Source organism: Ursus americanus, chromosome 9, assembly GCF_024610735.1.
Source record: "Ursus americanus isolate L20-20 chromosome 9, mUrsAme1.1.p, whole genome shotgun sequence".
NCBI classification, from domain to species: Eukaryota; Metazoa; Chordata; class Mammalia; order Carnivora; family Ursidae; genus Ursus; species Ursus americanus.
This window is the reverse complement of record NC_142135.1, coordinates 21953836-21973785: the sequence shown is the minus strand read 5'-3', so window position 1 is coordinate 21973785 and position 19950 is coordinate 21953836. Positions and strand designations below refer to the sequence as shown.

General features: G+C 36.8%; 1 protein-coding gene across 1 annotated transcript in view; it reads right to left on the bottom strand.

Moving 5' to 3' along the window:
- Window positions 1–19950, bottom strand: part of EIF3H (eukaryotic translation initiation factor 3 subunit H) — a 92855-nt gene extending 72905 nt beyond the window's left edge. Inside the window, exon 1 of the mRNA XM_045805762.2 lies at window positions 19792–19950. Coding sequence (XP_045661718.1) covers window positions 19792–19923 — 132 coding nt within the window. The 5' untranslated portion in view covers window positions 19924–19950. The remainder of the gene's footprint in view (window positions 1–19791) is intronic.

Sequence of the window (19950 nt, the reverse complement as noted above, 5' to 3'; positions counted from 1 at the left end):
AAAAGTTATTACAAACACACCTACCAGCTTGTCTAAGTTACCTAGGTTCCTAGACACTTACCCCTATTAATGAGATCACTGAACCACTGTTGAAATCAAAGTAAATGACATGCTAGAAGACAGAAGAGCTTAATGTAGATCTTCAGACAAACTCTAGAATTAATTCCTCAACAGCAGGCAGTCATGTGCGCAAAAAGGAATGTTGATGACTAGGACCCAGCAATTTCACAAAGAAGCCAGGCCAAAATAACCTCGTTTTCTTTTTCAAAGAAAACCAAGTTAAGAAAAAATTATTATATTTAAAAATGAGTTATCACAGTACAAAAATAACTTCTACTGAAACACTGTCTTAACTCTAATAAAAATGAACTGTAAAGGGATGGGGGGTAGGAGGGCAATGTAACCAAACAGCACGCAGCTTGCTATGCCTGGCCAAAGAATCAATGCAGCTTCATACAGCATCAACAGAAGTACGGTGCTCCAAGTAAGAGAAATTATCATCTCACTCTTCAGCATCACTGACCTGTTATATTCAGTTCAGAGAAAATTTACAGGAACAGTATCCAACTGAGAGATGGGAAAAGCTTGGTGGTTTAACTATCTGCTAGAAACAATAAACATAAGTAAGTATACAAAGAAAGGGGTAATGGTAAGAGAGAAAGCCTAAAACCCTGTGATGAGAACTAGTTCAATGAATTCAAACCTTTCTCTAGAGCAGGGACAATCACAAAGAGCACTTTCTAAATAGTGAGGCACTAGGGGATGGGTCTTACTTTGAAAGGCAAACTAAAGACCACAGGTGATGATAGCAGCAGAAAGAAGGCTTAAATTTTAAGGATAAATTCTCTCTTAGCATTTAAGGCTATCCAAAATAAAGAGACTTTGGTGATCACTAAAATAATTTCCAACTCTAACATTTATGATTTTGCCACTGTAATATAGTCTGATAAAGCATTCAAAACTATAAAAAAAATTTTATGAAAACTAAGCAAACTCATTCTTCAGTTTGACATCTTATGCCCTTATTTCCTACATACATGCAAAAATCGCAATTCTTTAGTTCAAAAAGTAACATAATGGGCTTGCAATTCAAACTTGAAAGATGTCAAAAGGAAATTCCTCATCAGAAATAACAAATTCACATACAAGCTTTTGATATCCTATAGAAATAACTAAGAACTTATAAATAAAAACATTCCACAGCTGTTTCATATTTACAAGACAAAAATCCATGTTCTGCCCATGGTCTCCCCTCTTAAATATTCTTGTGGAAACGAAGACATGTGTTATTCACCACATCTTCAACCCCCAACACAGGTCCTGGCACATAAAAGATACTCAGAATCTATTTGCTGAAGGAGTGAACATTAAACATTTATCGTTCACTTACATCAAGCACTCCACAGTGTCTTACACGCAATGACTCGTTCAATCCCGTAACTACTGCATGAAGTGAGAAATAGCATTTCCTCATTTATTTGCCAGATGAGGAAAGAGACAATTTGACACAGAATTATTAAATCAGGGAGGTGAGATATGAATTTGGACTTCGAGGTACTTGTAATTACTTCATAGTAACTGAGTAACTTTGTTTGTAATAACAAGGCTGAAACCTAAAGAATGCAGGGGCAACAGCTCTGGAAGAAGTCACTGTAGCAGGGCTGCAGAAGCAGGGTTTTGTGCATGAAGTAGAACAGTTCAGTGTAAGATCACAGGGTCAGGCAGCAAAAGACCGTAAGGGAATGGTGCTAGAGGTCAAATTTTTTGCGCCCTGATCACTAGACATCAAGTAGCATCAACAGGAAACTGCCACTAGTTCCTATAATGCAATACAGCTTCTAATCTTTAGCAGCACTATTCTCACAAGCCACAAGATGGGAATGTTCCACCACAAAAGTCCTGTTTCAGTCAAGCTCATCCCCTTTCATTTTCTCTCCCTCCAACCAACCATATGCCTCTGTCCCTAAAACAGTGCTGATATATTTTTAATTAATTCTGTTTACGTCATGCTTCCTCTTACTTTTAAAAATAGATACATGAAAGCTTAATAGTCTCCAAAACAAAAACATACTCCTATATTTTGTTTATAAGCGTCACATATGATCCCACATACTCCCAGCTCTACATCACTTGTTCTCAGCTTATCAAAATGGCCTGTGGAGCTTTTTTTAAATGAATGAAAAGAGGTCTTCACCCTGGCTATATATTAGAGCCATCAGTATTTAAAAAAACAAAACCAAAACCAAAACAAAATACAAAAAGCTAATGGCCTAAATCCAACCTCTTAATTCAGAGGTAATTGATCTGGGCTAAGAATCCTATATTGGGGGGCGCCTGGGGGGCGCACTCGTTAAGCGTCTGCCTTCAGCTCAGGGCGTGATCCCAGCGTTCTGGGATCAAGCCCCACATGAGGCTCTTGTGCTGGGAGCCTGCTTCTTCCTCTCCCACTCCCCCTACTTGTGTTCCCTCTCTCGCTGGCTGTCTGTCAAATAAATTAAAAAAAAGAAAAGAAAAAAAAAGAATCCTATATTGGTTTTGAGGGGATTTTATTTCTTTTCGTTTTTGTTTTAGAGTCTCCAGGTGATTCTAACATCCTACTTCATTCTAACTTTTAATGAGGTAGTATGGACCAGCCTTCCTTTTTTTAACTCTGCAGAGGACTGCAATGCACACAACTGGTTAAAACAAAGTTTCCTTTCCTCTGGTTTAAGACTCCCTGTGTTGAGGAAAAGTGAGTACACAGAAAAACACAGACCCAAAAGTGAACATTTTATTTATAAAAGCATAAATATCACCCCCTCATAAGGGGAACTCAAGCCCTACTTGGAAGAATCTCCAGAGCACAGCAATGAGAGGGAGAGTAACGCCAGCAATCCACCTGAGAAACATCGAGAGTTCTGTAAGACGTATGCTTTATAGCTTGACCCCATATTTAAGACTCTTTATGAACGCTGACCAGGTTTGTTTATCCTATAAATTCATGGGTAAATAAAGATTTTCCTACAAATTATGCCTAAAGGATGGCAACAAACTGGCCTGTAGAATTCTAAATTACCAAATTCTTCTACACTCCCCCCCAAACTTAGTCATACTCTGGGTCTAAGTGTTTATTAACCTACTTGATTTGCCCTGCACAGTCAGTATTGGTCTCTGAATATATCAACTATCTCTAGATCAGTCTCCCAGCATTCTGAGGTTTGCACATTCTCAAGCCGGGCGGATCTTAGCAAGGAATAGTAAACAGATGTCCAGTCCGCTGAAATTACCCTAGAGGAACCATTTTTTCTACTACTGTTTATTATTCAGTGCAATTTGAAAGAGCAAAGCAGACTATTTTGTAATCTCTAATGAACACAATACTATTTTTTAAAAGTGTCTTTTTAAAAAATGAAAACCTAACTTTGCCCAAAAGGCTAAACACACATAGTATTTAACTTCAAAGACACAAAGTATTCTCAATACTATAGGATAAAAATAAATAACAACCTAAAATATCCAAAGAAATTAATTATACCAGAAATCAACAAATCTGAAATTTGTTAATAAGCATGATGAATAAAATCTTCCATCCTCCCTAAAATGGAACATTTAGCAGAATCTCTAAGTCCTCTCTATCAAAATTATATCAAAAACTTCCAATCCCATACTAGGGAACAATTTAAATCTGACCGAAACAAAGATTATGATGTCTGCAAAGACCAGTTACTACAGAAAGATTTGGAAGCTATGCATAGAATCACCAGAATTCTGTTATTTTTGGCTTCTTTCATTCACTCATTAATCCATTCACCTAGGTATGTGTTTAGTGACTCTATAGGACAGTTACCTCTGACAGGACTATTGGGAAAATGAAACTAAAATCAAACATATCAGAGTCTTTACTTTCATGAGGTTTATATTTTAAAATTGCAAGTCTCAAAAGTTTTTGATCCTGAGGCCCTTTTAACACTCTTAAAAATTACTAAGGATCCCAAAGAATTTTTATATTGATATTTATGTGTTAGAAATTCAAACTGAAATATGTTCAAAATATTTATTCACTTAAAAACAATAACAAATATATTACATAATATCATAAATGACATTTATGAAAAATAACTTAATTTTTCAAAATAAAAACAATCAGGATGGAAAAAATGACACCATTTCTTTCACATTTTTGTAAAACATTTACATTTTCAGAAAGAAATTTTAATCAGGATAGAAGAATAATATTGTGGGGCACCTGGGTGGCTCAGGCAGTTAAGTGTCTGCCTTCAGCTCAGGTCATGATCCCAGGTTCCTGGAATCTGAGCTGCACAGAACCCCGTATGCAGCTCCCTGCTGAGCAGGGAATCCGCTTCTCCCTCTCCCTCTCCCTCTCCCTCTCCCTCTCCCTCTCCCTCTGCCTGCGTGCGACATGCGCAGCACACTCTCTCTCTAATAAATAAATCTTAAAAAAAAAAAAAAGAATAACATTGTTTCACAGTTTTTGTAAATCCTGTTAATGTCTAGTTTAATAAAAGACAATTGGATTCACATATCTCCTTCTGCATCAATCTTCTAATATCACACAGCATGTATCGAGAAACCTCCATTTAACACTCATAAAGAATGAGTAAAAATGACAAATGATGTTTAAATATTATTATAAAAATAGTTTTGACCTCAGAGACCCTCTATAAAGGTGTTGGGGATTCTCCCACTTTACCATTATTCCAGAATGACAATTAAGAAAGTGAATGAAAATTATAGATAGTGAAGCACACTCTGAAGAAAATAAACAGATGAACTGAAAAGAAGATAACCTTAACTGGCATGACCCAGGAAAGGCCCCTCTCCGAGATGACAACTGAGCAGAGAAGTGAAGATCAAGCAGTTGGCTTGGGTGAAGAAAATACTTGCCAGCTATGGATTTCAAATTAAAATGCTAATATTTACTTTTCACAAAGTACACAAGTCATACTTTACAGAACAAAAAGGCCTAAAGATGGATGAACACTAGGATGGGAGTAGACTTTCATGTTTTTACCAAAAGCAGTGCCATATAAATAATAAATCCAATCTACTCACAGAAATAGTTGTGTCTTAAGATACCATTACATGATTCAAAATGAGCAATTTCATATAATTTTTGTTGATGAATTATGAAATACAATATATTAACAAAATCCTTTCAGGAAATACTACATGACTTTTAATCAGCAGTATTTCTAACATCAGTGTCAGAGCCAATCTTCACCTGGTAAAATAAGGGCTATGAAGCTACCACACAAAATCCCTCTATTAAAGCAACTCTAATAAAGTTCAGGGTTAAAAAGTAAACTATTTAAGAAATATAATCTGGAATTTTTAGGCCTTGCAATATGCCAATTTCAAGTACCTGAATCCCCTCTACCCCTGCAGACATACAGAAATGCTGAATATACTGCATTTCTAAAAAGCTGAAATAACCAATCAAGCAAGACAAGCAAAGGAACAACCGGAGCATTAACCCTGTGAGTTAACACAGCAGTACCCAAAGGTACAACAGACCAAGATAAAATACCCAGGAGCCAGGAGCTGGATTGCAATCCATTCTCTGTCCTGGATCAAAAAATGGAGTCCTGGACTTCTGAGTTAGGAAAGTGGAAATTAAGACAATTCCAAAAAGCTAGAACCCCATAAAAAGTGTTGGTGGAAAGGTAGAAAACAGTAATTGCGGCATCTTCTAGCTAAATACGAACTTACTACATGACCCAAATTGCTATTCCTAGGAATTCACCAAGAAAAATGAAAATATACCCACAAAAAGATACGTCCACAACTGCTCATAACAGCATCATTCATACTAGCTAAAAGCTGAAAGCAACCCAAAGGCCACCAAACTTAGGTAAACAAATTGTAGTATATCCATTCTATGTACTACTACTACTCAGCAATAAAAAGGAACGAAATAGCAGTACAACAGAGAGGAATCTCGAAAACATCATTCTAACTGAAAGAAGTCAAACAAAATGCTATGTACTATATGACTTCATTTACATGGAGTTCTAGAAAAGGCAAAACAAAACCCCTAAGTAGTTGCGGGGGAGGGGGGCGGCAAGGTGAGATGAGGGGAGGATACTGACTGCAGATCGGCACACTCTTTAGGGTGAAGCAACTATTCTACACCTTGATGTGGTGGCAAATGTACAGCTGTTTACAACTACAAAAGGTCATCATACCATACATTTTAAAGAGGTGGATTTTATTCTGTATAAATAATACCTGAACTTTAAAAACCTGTACACATTTTTTAAAATCTGAAGAAACAATTCATACACGTACCCACTTCCAATTTTTCTCAATTCAAAGATTCCGAGTTGCTTATAAGGAACTAGGTAAAAAACCGCTGCTATATCCCTGCATTATGTATAACATATGTTTTACATAACTATATATAAACTCAAATTTATAACAACTCACATTTATAAGCCCAGGCAATCAAGAATAAATTAAACTATACTGTTTTAGAAGCCAAAAAAGTATAACATTTAGAATTTTGCCATTATTTTAAAGTATTTTGGAATTTAATGGGATTAACTAGGTATTTTACCAATAATTTCTATACACTTAAAGGCATTTTCCTGGAAGAAAGATCCGTGGCATTCATCAGATTCCCAAAGAGCCACAACACACAAAGGGTTAGAGTTTTAAAAATTATTAGTAATAAAAATTTATTATATACATGCAGTTATGCTTTTATGTTTGCATGAACAAGAATGGTGTGGAAGGACATATCTTTTATGAATCTTTGTTATTATTTAGTTATAATAAGCATGTATTTGTTTTCAATTCAAAAAACATCAAATGTTAAGAAAAAGTTAACAGAAAAGATTTTAAAATCCAGCAATTACAGCAATTTACCACATGAAGTTTCACCAAAAAACCCCGCTAATTTCTTTTTGACAATGCTACTGAGCTGACAGAATGATGTGGACGTATCTTTTTTTTTTTAAGATTTTATTTATTTATTTATTTGACAGAGACAGAGACAGCCAGCGAGAGAGGGAACACAAGCAGGGGGAGTGGGAGAGGAAGAAGCAGGCTCCTAGCAGAGGAGACTGATGTGGGGCTCGATCCCAGAACCCTGGGATCACGCCCCGAGCCGAAGGCAGACGCTTAAGGACTGCGCCACCCAGGCGCCCCTGATGTGGACGTATCTTGATTCTAGCATGTTCTTTAAGGTACGTAAAAAAGGGGGGGGGGGGGAATAAGTGGCTTTGAAAGGAGGAGAAAGTAAAAAAATACAACTATAAGCCTGAGCACCTGCTGACTTTAATTCTAATCTCTTGTTGATATGGTTACTCCTCACCTCTATTCACAGATGTCACTGTACTCACATACACAAATGACTAGACAATACATATATGTACACACCACCAAGGTCAAAGAGGAACTTCTGGCTATACAGACTGATTTTCAACAAGCAGAGAGAGCTGTTTGAGGGAAGCCTAACACAAGCCAATTATAAATCAGCAAAAATATCAACTCAAACTTTGAGCAAACTAACAGCAATAAATTTTCACCAAGAAAAGCAGCAGGTTTTCCACTGTCCCTGTAGTAGACATAAAAAGGATCTGTTCAAAGCCCAGTTCAAATTAGAGACATAAGTAGTTTTAAATTGCTGGAACTATACCATCATTTTTAATCTTCCTATATAAAGCCAAGTTCATAGGGAATGTCCAGAGGTTGCAACCTGTATTGTGCACCTAGAATAAGAAATACTAAATCCACTTGTTCATCTTTTTTAAACAGCTCACAGATAAAAGAAATGCTGAATGTATATAAATGTTTTACCACTAAAGCCAATAAGCCAACAATAAAAAAGTAAATCTAGTGGTATTTAATAATCACAGTAGTATTTTATACACGGTTCTATTAAATATTATTAGACTCTGGTTACAGGAAGATGCTATTAGCTAAAATAGGTATGCAAATAGTTTATAACAGGTCTTCTCAGACTATCTGTGGTGAAGAACTTATTTTCTTCCAGTCCCTCACAGACCAATACTATAGTAAAAAAAGAAAACTTAGAAGAAAAGTGACTTTTTTAAAAAAGAGAAAATACAAGCCCAGGGATCACACTCTTGGCTATCACAGCAATATCATACTGCTATAAAAGTTTCTAAACACTCAATCTCAATTCCGTGCTTATCTCATACAGACAGTGGACAGTTCACAGACCACACCCATACTTTAGGTAGCACTGGTTTATGGAAGCTGTAACATTAAGCAGGTAGACCATTCTCTCTAATTCCAAAAGGTGAACATTCAGACTTTATAATCAAACACTTCTTAATTTATGTTACTGATATGAAATCTTTCAAAATATGACAATATTTCAATAGATGTGAACTCCAAACTGTGTGGCTCACAAGCCCATAGTTCCTCTCCCACCCCATGCTGCTTCTACGGGAGAGGACAGGCATTCTCCTTACATGGGGTCAAACCACTATTCTCTTAGCTCTGATTCCAATCTGAACACTGTATTTTTACGAGGGGTAAAAACAAAGTTATTTCAGGAGCAGGAGCTACAAGCTTTATAGAACAGAGGTAAGAAAGTAAATTATTTATCCAGTAAGTGAGCCCAGCTGAAGCCCCAACATTCGTTGTCTTCCACTTGTTGTACATAGTAACTCTAGAACTAACCTTTCTTTGTGAAAAAAAATAATGTTCAAGTGAGAAAGAAAGCTTTAGTAAATAAAAGCTTTAAAATTAATTCTTATGATTGTATACACAAATGTGAACCTCTGGTCTGTACCACAGAAAAAAATATATGGTATACAGAGGCTGAAGCACTAGAATCCAAAATAAAGTTTGCCAGTTCTGTGGCCTTAGACAAGGTATCTTATCTATCCTAGCCTCACCTACCTCCTGTGGAGATAAGTTAGTCAGTGCCTATCTCACAGCACTGTTGCAAGGATTAAAAAATAACCCACCCAAAGTACCTAGCACACAGTGCCTAGTAAATTCTCAGTAACATTAGCTACTATAATAAACTTTTCACCTAATCCATTCACTCATCCCTCCACCTATCCAACAAATATTTAGTGAGTGACTAAAATATGCCAGGTATTTTCATGGCATTGACACTTGCCTCCCCAGAATGTTCAGTTTATTCCTCAGAGATTTTTTTTCAGTCTAATAAGATGTACATATAACTTATTAAAAATCAACTACCTGACACCAAACTTCCAGTTTTGTTAAGACTTATCAGTCATGTTGATCTAGAGCGATCTCTTATAACAACCAATACCACGGTGTTTCAAAACAAGATTTTTAAAATCTGCATCGAAGAGTCAAAGTTGAGAATAATGGTCTTCATTCACAACAGCGTGTATGGGGCGCCTGGGTGACACAGTCCTTGAGGGTCTGCCTTTGGCTCAGGGCGTGATCCCAGAGTTCCGGGATCGAGCCCCACATCAGGCTCCTCCGCTATGAGCCTGCTTCTTCCTCTACCACTCCCCCTGCTTGTGTTCTCTCGTGCTGGCTGTCTGTCTCTGTCAAATAAATAAATAAAATCTTTAAAAAAAAAAAAAAGCGGTGTATACGTGTGCTTATGTATGTATGCAGGTTCCCTTAAATACATCATTATCCTTGCTAAAAATAAAGACTAGACCCACTCCAAGAGTTTCTTAGAAGTCTGAAATAAAAAGGCAAAGCCCAACTGCACCAGTTTCTGGCCATTTGGAGAAGAGGTCAGGCGGGATGCATGATTCCTAGGCTGGCTTTATTCCAGTTTTGTAGATTCTGGGAGGTAGGGTCCACAGCCTGAATTTCTCACATCAATCACAAAGAATAGCTATTACCATAGAAGAATTTTAGTCTCAAAGAAACTGTAATGCCACAGAATCTCCCCTTAGCATATTCTGTAAAGTCAATAACTAGACTTTCATTTAATTCTGGCTTCTTTCACTGACTGATCTGTGAACTTGGCAGTTTTCTTATTTGGTTAAGCCTAGATCATTTTTTTCTAACACTGAACAAAGAAGGTAGTTACTGCCAAAATGTAAATTCAAAAAGCAGAAAGTAGTATTAGTCTTAAATTTAACACATTTTATGGCTCAAGTGGGATAGGGGTTCCATTTCATAACTGGCTGTGTCAAATAATAAATAGGATTTAAATCACTGCTGTTCAGTTTTGATGTGAAAGAAATTTAAGTAACTTCAATAGCAAAAAAAAAAGATATTTTGCTCCTGACACATATGGGATTAGTTGCAATGCTCCAAAACACTTAATCAATATCACCTCTATAATATTTCAGTTGAAAGAGCACACTTCATTATTATTCTCTTGGATCTAATACTCATCAATGGTCCACAATTTTAAAGTTAAATCAACTAATAATTGTTGGGAAAAGGGGGAGAAGGGCAAAGTAGTCTCAAGAAATTCAACAGACTAGCACTGCTCTCCTCATAAAAATTGGTCATGGGATAGTTCAATGATACAATCAAACATACAAATGTATAACAATTAAATGTTAAGTCATGAGGATGTTTTATTTTTAACATTAAGTTTTTACTTTACCAACTCAATATACATAACTGATCTGCAAATTTTCCCACATGTAGCTGGAAAATAATTTTTCCCAAGTAAAATGAGTGATAAAAAAAGCTCTGCTGGAACAAAATTCATTTCCTCTGTCATACAAAACAAACCAAAAAATTTCAAAACTGTTATGAGCTATCTACTCCTAACATGTTTTAAGTTTGTTATACTGAGGAGCATGGACCACTGCTTAATTAGAAGGCCTTTAGGTGATTTGGGGGCACTGCAATTATAGTTTGTTTCTGTTTCCTTAACAGGAGGCAGTGCTTGCTAAAGTCCAGAAGGAAACATTAAAAAGAGTAACTGTGACTGCCTCTGGGAAGAGGGTGGTTGAAGACAGGGATGAAAAGTGAGAGCTTCTTTTCACTCCATACTCTTTTTTGCTTTTTGATTTATGTACCATGTGTACCCAAATGGCTGTTTAATTAAACAGGGTTAATATAATAAAAAGACTTCAGTTTTTAAAAAGCACACCACAGTAATACCAGAAGGTGATTATTCACCTTTCTCAAGAGGTCCCTCAGAACCAAACTGAAGATTATGCATTTCTGCACAAAATGTAAAACAGGGGTTTTCTTCTATCCAAAGGAAAATATTTGGGTTTCAATTGCTTTAAAGGCTATCCTTAAACCAAACTTGAAAACGGTTATCTAAAAGCCCTCATTTGAAGGCTAAAAACAGAAGGTAAAGAAGATCTTAACAGTCAGGCTATCAAGTTTGATTTGATTTTGTGTAATGAGGATTTTCCAATGGGTTTTTGCATTCTAGGACTACAGATGTCCTTTAAAAATAATTATTTACTCAGCAGCATTGTGTGTGATGGCCAAGTACAAGACAGAATCTGTAAGACCAGTCACATGAAACTGTAGCAATAATTCAGAAAGGAGAGTGAGAAATGAAAAGCAGAGACAACACCAAGTTAGAGACTCACAAACTATGTTAAGTGATCCTAAGCGAATCCGAGGGAAACCCTGTAGAGCAATCAAAGATGATACCAGAAGCCTGGTTGACTTGGGCAGATGTGGTATCACTAACAGAGGACAGGAAATACTTTACTGACTTGAATCACTGTTAACGAGTATATTAGCATACTAATAGGCACAGGGAATTTTAAAAATAAAGACTAAGATTTTTAAAAATCCTAACTCCTTTGGCAATGGTGCCAAGAAGCAGTACTCCAATATTCTGTACACGGGAAAATAAACTGTATTATACAACGATTCTGGAGAGCAATTTGGCAACATTCTTAAAATCATGCATGACCTTTAAGCCATTAACTGCAGCTACAGGTATTTATTAAAGCACAGGAAAAACACTAGAAAAGTAAACCCCCAAATCTTAATGTTGCTATCCACCCTCATGCTATGAGCTTATAAACTGAGTAATTTTCTTTCTGGTTGGTCTGTGCGTGTGTGTGTGTGTGTGTGTGTGTGTGTGTGTGTGAGAGAGAGAGAGAGAGAGAGAAAGAGAGAGAGAGAGAGATATCTCCAAACTTACCTTACAACGAATACATATGTTTTTTGTTTTAAAAAATCGTATTTTAACACATAACTCTTGTTCCACAGATAAACAAACATTTGCTACTTATATCAAATGAAATTAGTTGGGGACAGGGATAGAGGTATAGAAGGTACTAAGAAAAAAAATTCACATTAATCATCAGGATACAATGAATATCTGTGGTGTTTAGGTGCTATTTGGAATAAAACTAAAACTTTAAAATATTATGCCAAAATATAGCTGATGAATTCAGACTCAAACAGTAAAAAAGTTTTATATTTTGACTAAGTTAATACTGAGTTACCACTCTTTTGCTGAATCAATTTTTTCTCCTCTATTTTTGGGCCTGGTGCCAACATCAACAAAAATACATACACCAGTGTCCACTTCAGCTCTTTTGGTTTTAATAAAACAAGTACAGTTTGTCACTATATAGATGGAGATGTACATTATGCTGTACTTTTTGCTACTAAAGCTAATCTTTACAAGATATAACCATTTTACATAATGATCTTCTACAAATAGTTTATGAGAAAAAATAAAGCTACTTTCTCTTTAAGTATATTTTCTCATACATTGCCAAAGGAAATACCCAAGTACCATAATTTAAATATTTTACAAAAGAAAAATTATGAACTAATCTCCAAGAGAAAAGCAAATGCAACCAAGCTTTCGTGTAAGTGCTGAAATCAGAAGCTTTCATCTAAGAAACTAGGGTAGACGTGGTAAAGTACAAATGAGAATATTTGACCACAAAATAAAACCTGGCAAAGACCCTTGCCAAAGGCTAACGCTTCGTAAAGGCTTGTCTCCCCTGTATCACAGCAAGGACTGAACTAAAAGTTCAGAAAAATGCAAAGAAGACTTAAAACACTGATGTTGCTCAGCAAAGCTCTTGAAGTCTCAGATATTAAGCTGAAGATCAGAATTTATAATTATGCAGGAGCTAGTTGAAGCCAAAGGTGACAAGAAAACAAAAGAAACGAAACCAGCAAATACTGTGCACCCACACCTTTTAATGTCAAAATAGGCATTTGAAGAGTACATATGCCATTTCATCTGGGCCAGATATGCTACAACTGAAGTTAAAATTTTTCATTATCTTCCATTTACGTGGTAAAGCATCAAGTTTGGAATCCCACTGTAACTATTAAAATCAATACCAACGACTAAATCTGTTACTACAATAATTAAACATCAATAAAAATAATATATATTAAGCTTCTATTCATTACAGAAGGAAGGCCATGCATTATCCTCATATTAAAGAAGAAAACTAAGGCCCAGAGATGCTGATTTATTAAATCATCTCCCCCATGAGAAATACCATGTATGCTAGGCTCAAGTTATCCCAAGATAGCTACAAGAAACAACGCTAATACAGTTTGTCATCACTGATGTATATGCCATAAACACAGGAAGCACGATCAGAAAACTTTCTCAAAAAGGCAATGGATTTCAATAAGCCCTCTGACCTTAAGGGAAAGGAACAAAATCCAGGATGTCTCCAGGGTTACATGAATCTTAAAAGCATCCTAAGAAGTCAGACAGACTTAGATTTGCCTACCCTAAGGCAAGTAAATTACCTTACTTAGGAATATCTACCAGTACTCCTCAATACTCTTTAGCTTACCTCCTATTTTCTTCAATGTTGATTCCCCAATATCTTATATCTGGGCGACCCATTGGCTAAAAGTCATTTTTTTTCCAAATGAGAACATTTACTAAATTGACTTCTATTAGCTACAAATCTTCTCCCCAAATACAACAGATTATTAAATATAAAGATTCTGATACATTCGCTTTCTTGTACATTTTAAAGTTCTAAGTCTGTAAGAGACCTAAGTTTTGGAAAATACACTTCCTGATGCTTGAGCAAGAAACACTGGATTAATTCTTCTGTGAACACTACTTCTATTTCCCCTTATCCTGACATTCATTAAGTCACATAATCTATTATATGAGCTTCCTCATTTGTAAAATGGGGATAATAATGGTTCCCAAATCAGAGTTGTTATATGGCTTCAATGCTGTAATACATACAAAGTACTCTGAATAGTACCTGGCACATAGTAAGAGCTAACATCTATTGAGTCCTTATACTGTATGAAGCAGTTGTAATAATGGAAAGCAAAATGAATCAAAGACAGCAATTTCTGATTTGAGTCCAAACTCTAGAAAAAATTCACTTTATGCCCTAGAAAACCCACTCAGTTTCTCTAAAATATAAATCATGCATTTAATTCAGCTAATACTGGTTCTATTAGCTCCTGGATTTCCTAGGATATAATAACGAATGTCAAATGTTTTTATCTACTATAAAAAAAACTATTACTTACAATTAGTAACATCTTACTTGCCAAAGCAAAAATATAACGAAGTGGTCAAAATGTCAGACAGCATACTCAATTTAATCCTCATTCAGAGTGTACTTAGCTTCGTGTTAAAAATAATGCTAACAATACTGCTTATCTGGTTTACCATCCATAGCAAATGAAAAGCTGGAAATAAAAGGGGTAAAAGACATACAAGCTTAACAACAAAAACAGTAAGAAAAAAAGACAGCCAACTAGAAAGACAAATTGCTCAAGGCACCTCAAAGACGGGACATTATAGAAATAAACAGATGTAAATACCCAAAGGGATTCTCGAGGACCACTGTCCAGTACGGGGCAATAAATTATGTTCTTAAAAGTAATACTAAGTCATCAAAACACGGCTAAGCTGTGTTCAATATTCTCTGACTAAAGAGGCAGAAATTTATGTAATACACTTCAGAAAGATTTACAATTAAAATGGCGAAAATGTAAAAAATTTGGTGCTTGAAAGAATTTCAAGTTATCTGACTGAAATATCCACACATGTGAAGCAATTTACTCTTTACTGAAGTCAGAAAACTGAAAGGAGGAGCCAAAAGCCACACAATTTTTTGTTGTTAAAACATTAAAAAGGCCAAATTGTATTCTACTTGAGATTTGGATTTTAGACTAGGGCTTCCATTTCATAGTTTAACAAGCACCATTTAGTCTCTATAACTTCATATAGTGTCACACACACACACACACACACACACACACACACTACACAGTGATATATGTCATAGCCTAGCATAAGCCCTTTACAAACTTGAATTATTGATTTCAGTTCACAGAGCACCGCCACCAACATTTTCTCATCAGCTCTGAATAACCACCAGGTAAGTAAGGCAGATAACATCTACCCTTAGAGCTGTTGTGAGAATCAGACATAATCTAACCAAACTTTCCTTCACAGGGTCTTGTAAATAGCAGGTGCTCAATTAATATTAGTGATTTTTCTTACAGATAAGACACTGACACTTTAAAAAAAGAAAGAAATATGAGCAAGTTTATAAAGCTCACTGGTCTCCCAGCCTCACTCCTGTGTTTCTCACCCAACACACCATTTCTACAAAGCATTTACCGACCCAGTGTCCTCATGATTCATTTTCAAGAAAATTTCTTGTACCCAGAACTGTATTAACTCATTCACAGTATCTGAGTGTTTTCTATGTAACAGTCACTGTTAACATTGCAGTGAACAAACCTGACACTGGTCCTGCTCTCAGGAAGTTGATATTTTAGTGTGAGAAGACAAGCAACAAATAAATAAGAGAATTTTGACAGTAATAAGGGCCCAACTGGGTGATAAAAGGGTCAATGAACTGATGGGGCCACTTAAGAGCAGTTGGAAAGTACCTGTGAGGTAACATCTGAAAGACACCTGAATGACAAAGTATATGGAACTCTGACTTTTTCACTTATTAATAACATACTCTACCTTATTCCAATAAAGGAAGAATGAGGTAGTTAACAATTTTAAACAATACGATAACTTTTTACATAAAGGGAAAAACAAAATTTAAAAGGAAATAAATTTCGATGGTCATCAGTTTTAAGCACTGGAACTATGAACGATAACAAGTATTTTACAATCTGGGGCACCTGGGTGGCAGAGTTGGTTAAGCATCCAACTCTTGGTTTTGGCTCAGGTCGTGATCTCAGGGTCAAGATCAAGCCCTCCATCTGGCTCCACTCTCAGAGCTCAGCACAGAGTCTGTTTGTCCCTCTTCATACCCCTTGGGCCCCTCCGCCCCCACACGTGCTTGCTGGCTCACTCTCTCTCTAAAATAAATAAACAAAATCTTTTTAAAAAATTTTACAATTTTGCCTTCAAATTATCATCTCAGTGAGAAAAGAAAACAGTAAACCATTAGGGAAGAGTCTATGATCCTGTGCCAAGATGAGTGATACAAGTTGTCATCATTAAAAGTTCAGATAAAGGAAGAAATCAGTGTGGACCAGAACACTACTCCTCAAATATTAATAGGCTATAAATCAACTGATAAGGTAGATCAAGATGGGGCCCTAAGAGTCTGAGATACTGTATTTCTGCTTTCTAACAAGGTACCAGGTGAGGCCAATTCCACTTGTCTCGCTGATCCATGGAAAGATTCAGATTGGTTTAGGGGAACGACATGGGTTTTACATGAAAAGTTCAACAGGAAAGATTAGTTTTGATCGTTTCTAGGAACAACGAGATCACTTGACTGCAATGAAAATCCATTCCTCCATTCCAAGAGGATAAACTGAACACTGACTCTGTGCAAGGAACAGTAAAAGTCTCATTGACAAGTCTAATGGAATGGACAATTAAAAGTTCTTGAGAGATACCATTTCACACAAGAAAAACAAGCCATCTAATTGTCCATTAATGGTCAGATGAGGACAATTATGTCATATTCATACAATGAGGTGCTCTATAGTAATGAAAAGGAATGAATTATAGCCACAGTCTAGAATGGACTAATCTCAAAAACAATGTGAGATACGCATATGTGACTCAAGACACTGGAGAACATGTACTGTGATTTAATTCACATTTCATTTATATTATTAATATAAACAGGCAAAACTAAACAAATTGTTTAGAAATACTCTGTATGGTGAAGCTATAAAGAAAACCCAATCCTTGGAACAAACCTCACAATAGTGATTACAAGGTGGGGTTTAGGGATGGGAGAAAGGATGAAATAGGGAGAGGCTTCAAAGCTATTCATAATGTTCTATTTCTCACGTTGAATGGCAGGTAACTGGATGTTTATTTTGTGATTATTTAAATTATGTATCATAGATACTATTTTGCATGTGTGATATATTCTCATATTTTGTATAGTTCTTTGCGAATGCTATCAATGATTTTTCTAAAAACTAAATCAGGGAATTATTGGTGATGGAGATTCTAACAACAGTGAGTTGAAAAAAGAAAGGAAGACTACCAATTCAGATAATTCTTTAACCGCTGACTTCAAGAGGAAAAAAGTGGAGACTAAGAATGGAACACAGAGCGTTAAGTGAAAAAGAGAACTGAACACTGTAATATGGGAAAGTCCTGACAATGCTCACCTGTTAAGGGGAAGGTAATATTAAAGATACAGAAGATTTGATGAAACAGAACCAAAGGTAGGAAAGGAAAGGTTCAATACAAGAAGAAAAACAGGTCTTGACCACTAACAAGATGCCAGGAACAAATGTGATTAAACATCAGACTAACCAAATACCCTTTGTAACTGGAACGTACACTTCCTATGAGGCTTGGAAATAGTAGGAAATTAACCTGAACACAAAGGCAAGGACAACATCTTAGTAGGCCTTGAATTCACTGCAATATCACTGTAAGCATTTCAGGAAGGAAGTTAACAAAATCTAACTTTTCACATTACATGAATTTTTTAATTAAAGTATGAAGGATGGACTGAACAGGTTTAAGAGAACAATTCAAGATACCATTAGAATAATCTATAAAAGATATCAGGACACGAAGTAGGAGCAGTATAAAAATGAGGGGCGCCTGGGTGGATCAGGCGGTGGGTCCAACTCTTGATTTTGGCTCAGGTCATGATCTCAGGGTCGTGGGATCAAGCCCCATGGCTGGTTTGTACTCAGTGGGGAATCTGCATCTCTCCCTCTCCCTCTGACCCTCCCCCTGGCCCTGCTTGCGTCCCCTACTCTTAAAATAAATAAATCTTAAAAAAAAAAAAAAAAGAAATCTTTCATGCATTCATTTATTCTACCTGTATCAGTTAAAAGGTTCTGTACTGGAAATATAACACGTGAAAAAGCACAGTCCCTTACCTGCCCTCAGTAGCTTACGTTCTGGTGGGCGAATCAAACAAGAAAACGAACAAGACAGTCACAGGCAGTGGAAAATGTTATGAAACAGAGTGGTGTGATGGAGGATGATGGGAACGGAGCTACATTCAACAGGGCTGGTAGGCAAGGCCTTTCTTAAAATGGGGCATTTAAGACAAGGACCTAAAGAATCAAAAGAAGCCATCAAGTAGGAAGAAATACTTGAGTTATTTCAGTTAGAGAAAACAACTAAAATGTCACTGTGAATGGAGCCTAGAATAAAGTAGGAGGTGAGTTTGGAGAAAGAGACGGTAGCAGGACCTTGAAAATGTCGTAGAAGTCTGTATTTTATTGCAAGTGGATATGGTTGATGGCATAGAGATAGATGAGAAGCAGATGAATTTGATATATTTTGGAGGTGGAACCAACAGCATTTGCTGAGGGGAAAAAACAAGAACAAATGTTAAGTTAATGCCTAGGTTTTCTGACTTGTTCAAATGGTTAGATGGTAGTTCCATTCACCAAGATGGGAGAGACTGAGGTAAGACCAAGGATAGGGAGAGAGGAAGGAAGGGGAGATGGCAACAATCTTATTCTGGACAAGTTAAATTTGAGATACCTATAAGATAGCCAAAAGCGATGTCAAGGCAGGCAGCAGGGTATTTAAGAGTGGCATGCAAAAACCAAGTCTGGCAAGAAATATAATTCTAAATGTTATCAGAATATAAATAATATTTAAAGCCACAAGAAAGGAACTTAAGGAGGGTCTACTACTGTAACTTTTTGTAACATATAATAACACTGAAGCAACTAAGATTAAATGGTGACTTACTATGTCTCAGACACTGTTCTAGTTATTGACACATATTCAGCCAATTTTAATCCTCAAAACAACTAAAGTGAGGAAAATAAGTATAAAGAGATTAACTTAACCAATGGCATTCAGCTAATTTTAGAGAGAGGACTGAAACCCAAGCAGTCTGGCTCCAGGAGTGTGCTTTTACCTACTCTTGTTACACTATGTCAAGCAGAGACCTGCTAGAAGGATGCCTAAACCCAAATCCTGAGGCACTCCAACATTCACAGATGGGGAAAGGAGAAGCCAACATAAGAGATGATTATTCCTAGTACATAGTTTCAGATAAACGCTGAACCACAGGCTCAGAAGTGGCTACGAAGCAAATCTCCACTTGGGAAGTTACAGATGTCAGGTCCCAGCAGAGAAGCAATGAAGTTTACCTTACCTTCCAAAAGCCCTAGATTCCTAGATCCTTCTCGACACCTCCTTCACCTATTTGTCTTCTAAAGAGTCTTTCTTCAAATCCAGGCATCTCAAAACAAGACCCCAAGAATCTGTTACACACACCCCGAGCCTCTGTTCCCTATCTCAGCCTCAACTCCCCCAATAGGTGGCAGAGAAAGCTGTTGCGCCTCCCAACAAAAAGTAAAGATGAAAAAGAAAGGTTTTAGGGGAAAACCTTGTCCCACTCTCAACAGGCTCAGGGGGAGGCTGCCAAGCAGTGCGTCTGGCGGAACTGGAATAAGAAATGAGCTCCCCACGTGGGCCTGGGGAAACGGAACCCCACTCACCAAGCCATCTATCTGCACTTGCTTCACGGCCGAATCTCCGGACCCGCCTTTGCCTTTGCCTTTCCCCGCCGGGCCGGTGGTGGAGCTGGAAGAAGTGGCAGCAGAGCCGGTGCCTTCCTTGCGAGACGCCATCTTTTTAGCCAGACAGGAAAAAAGAAA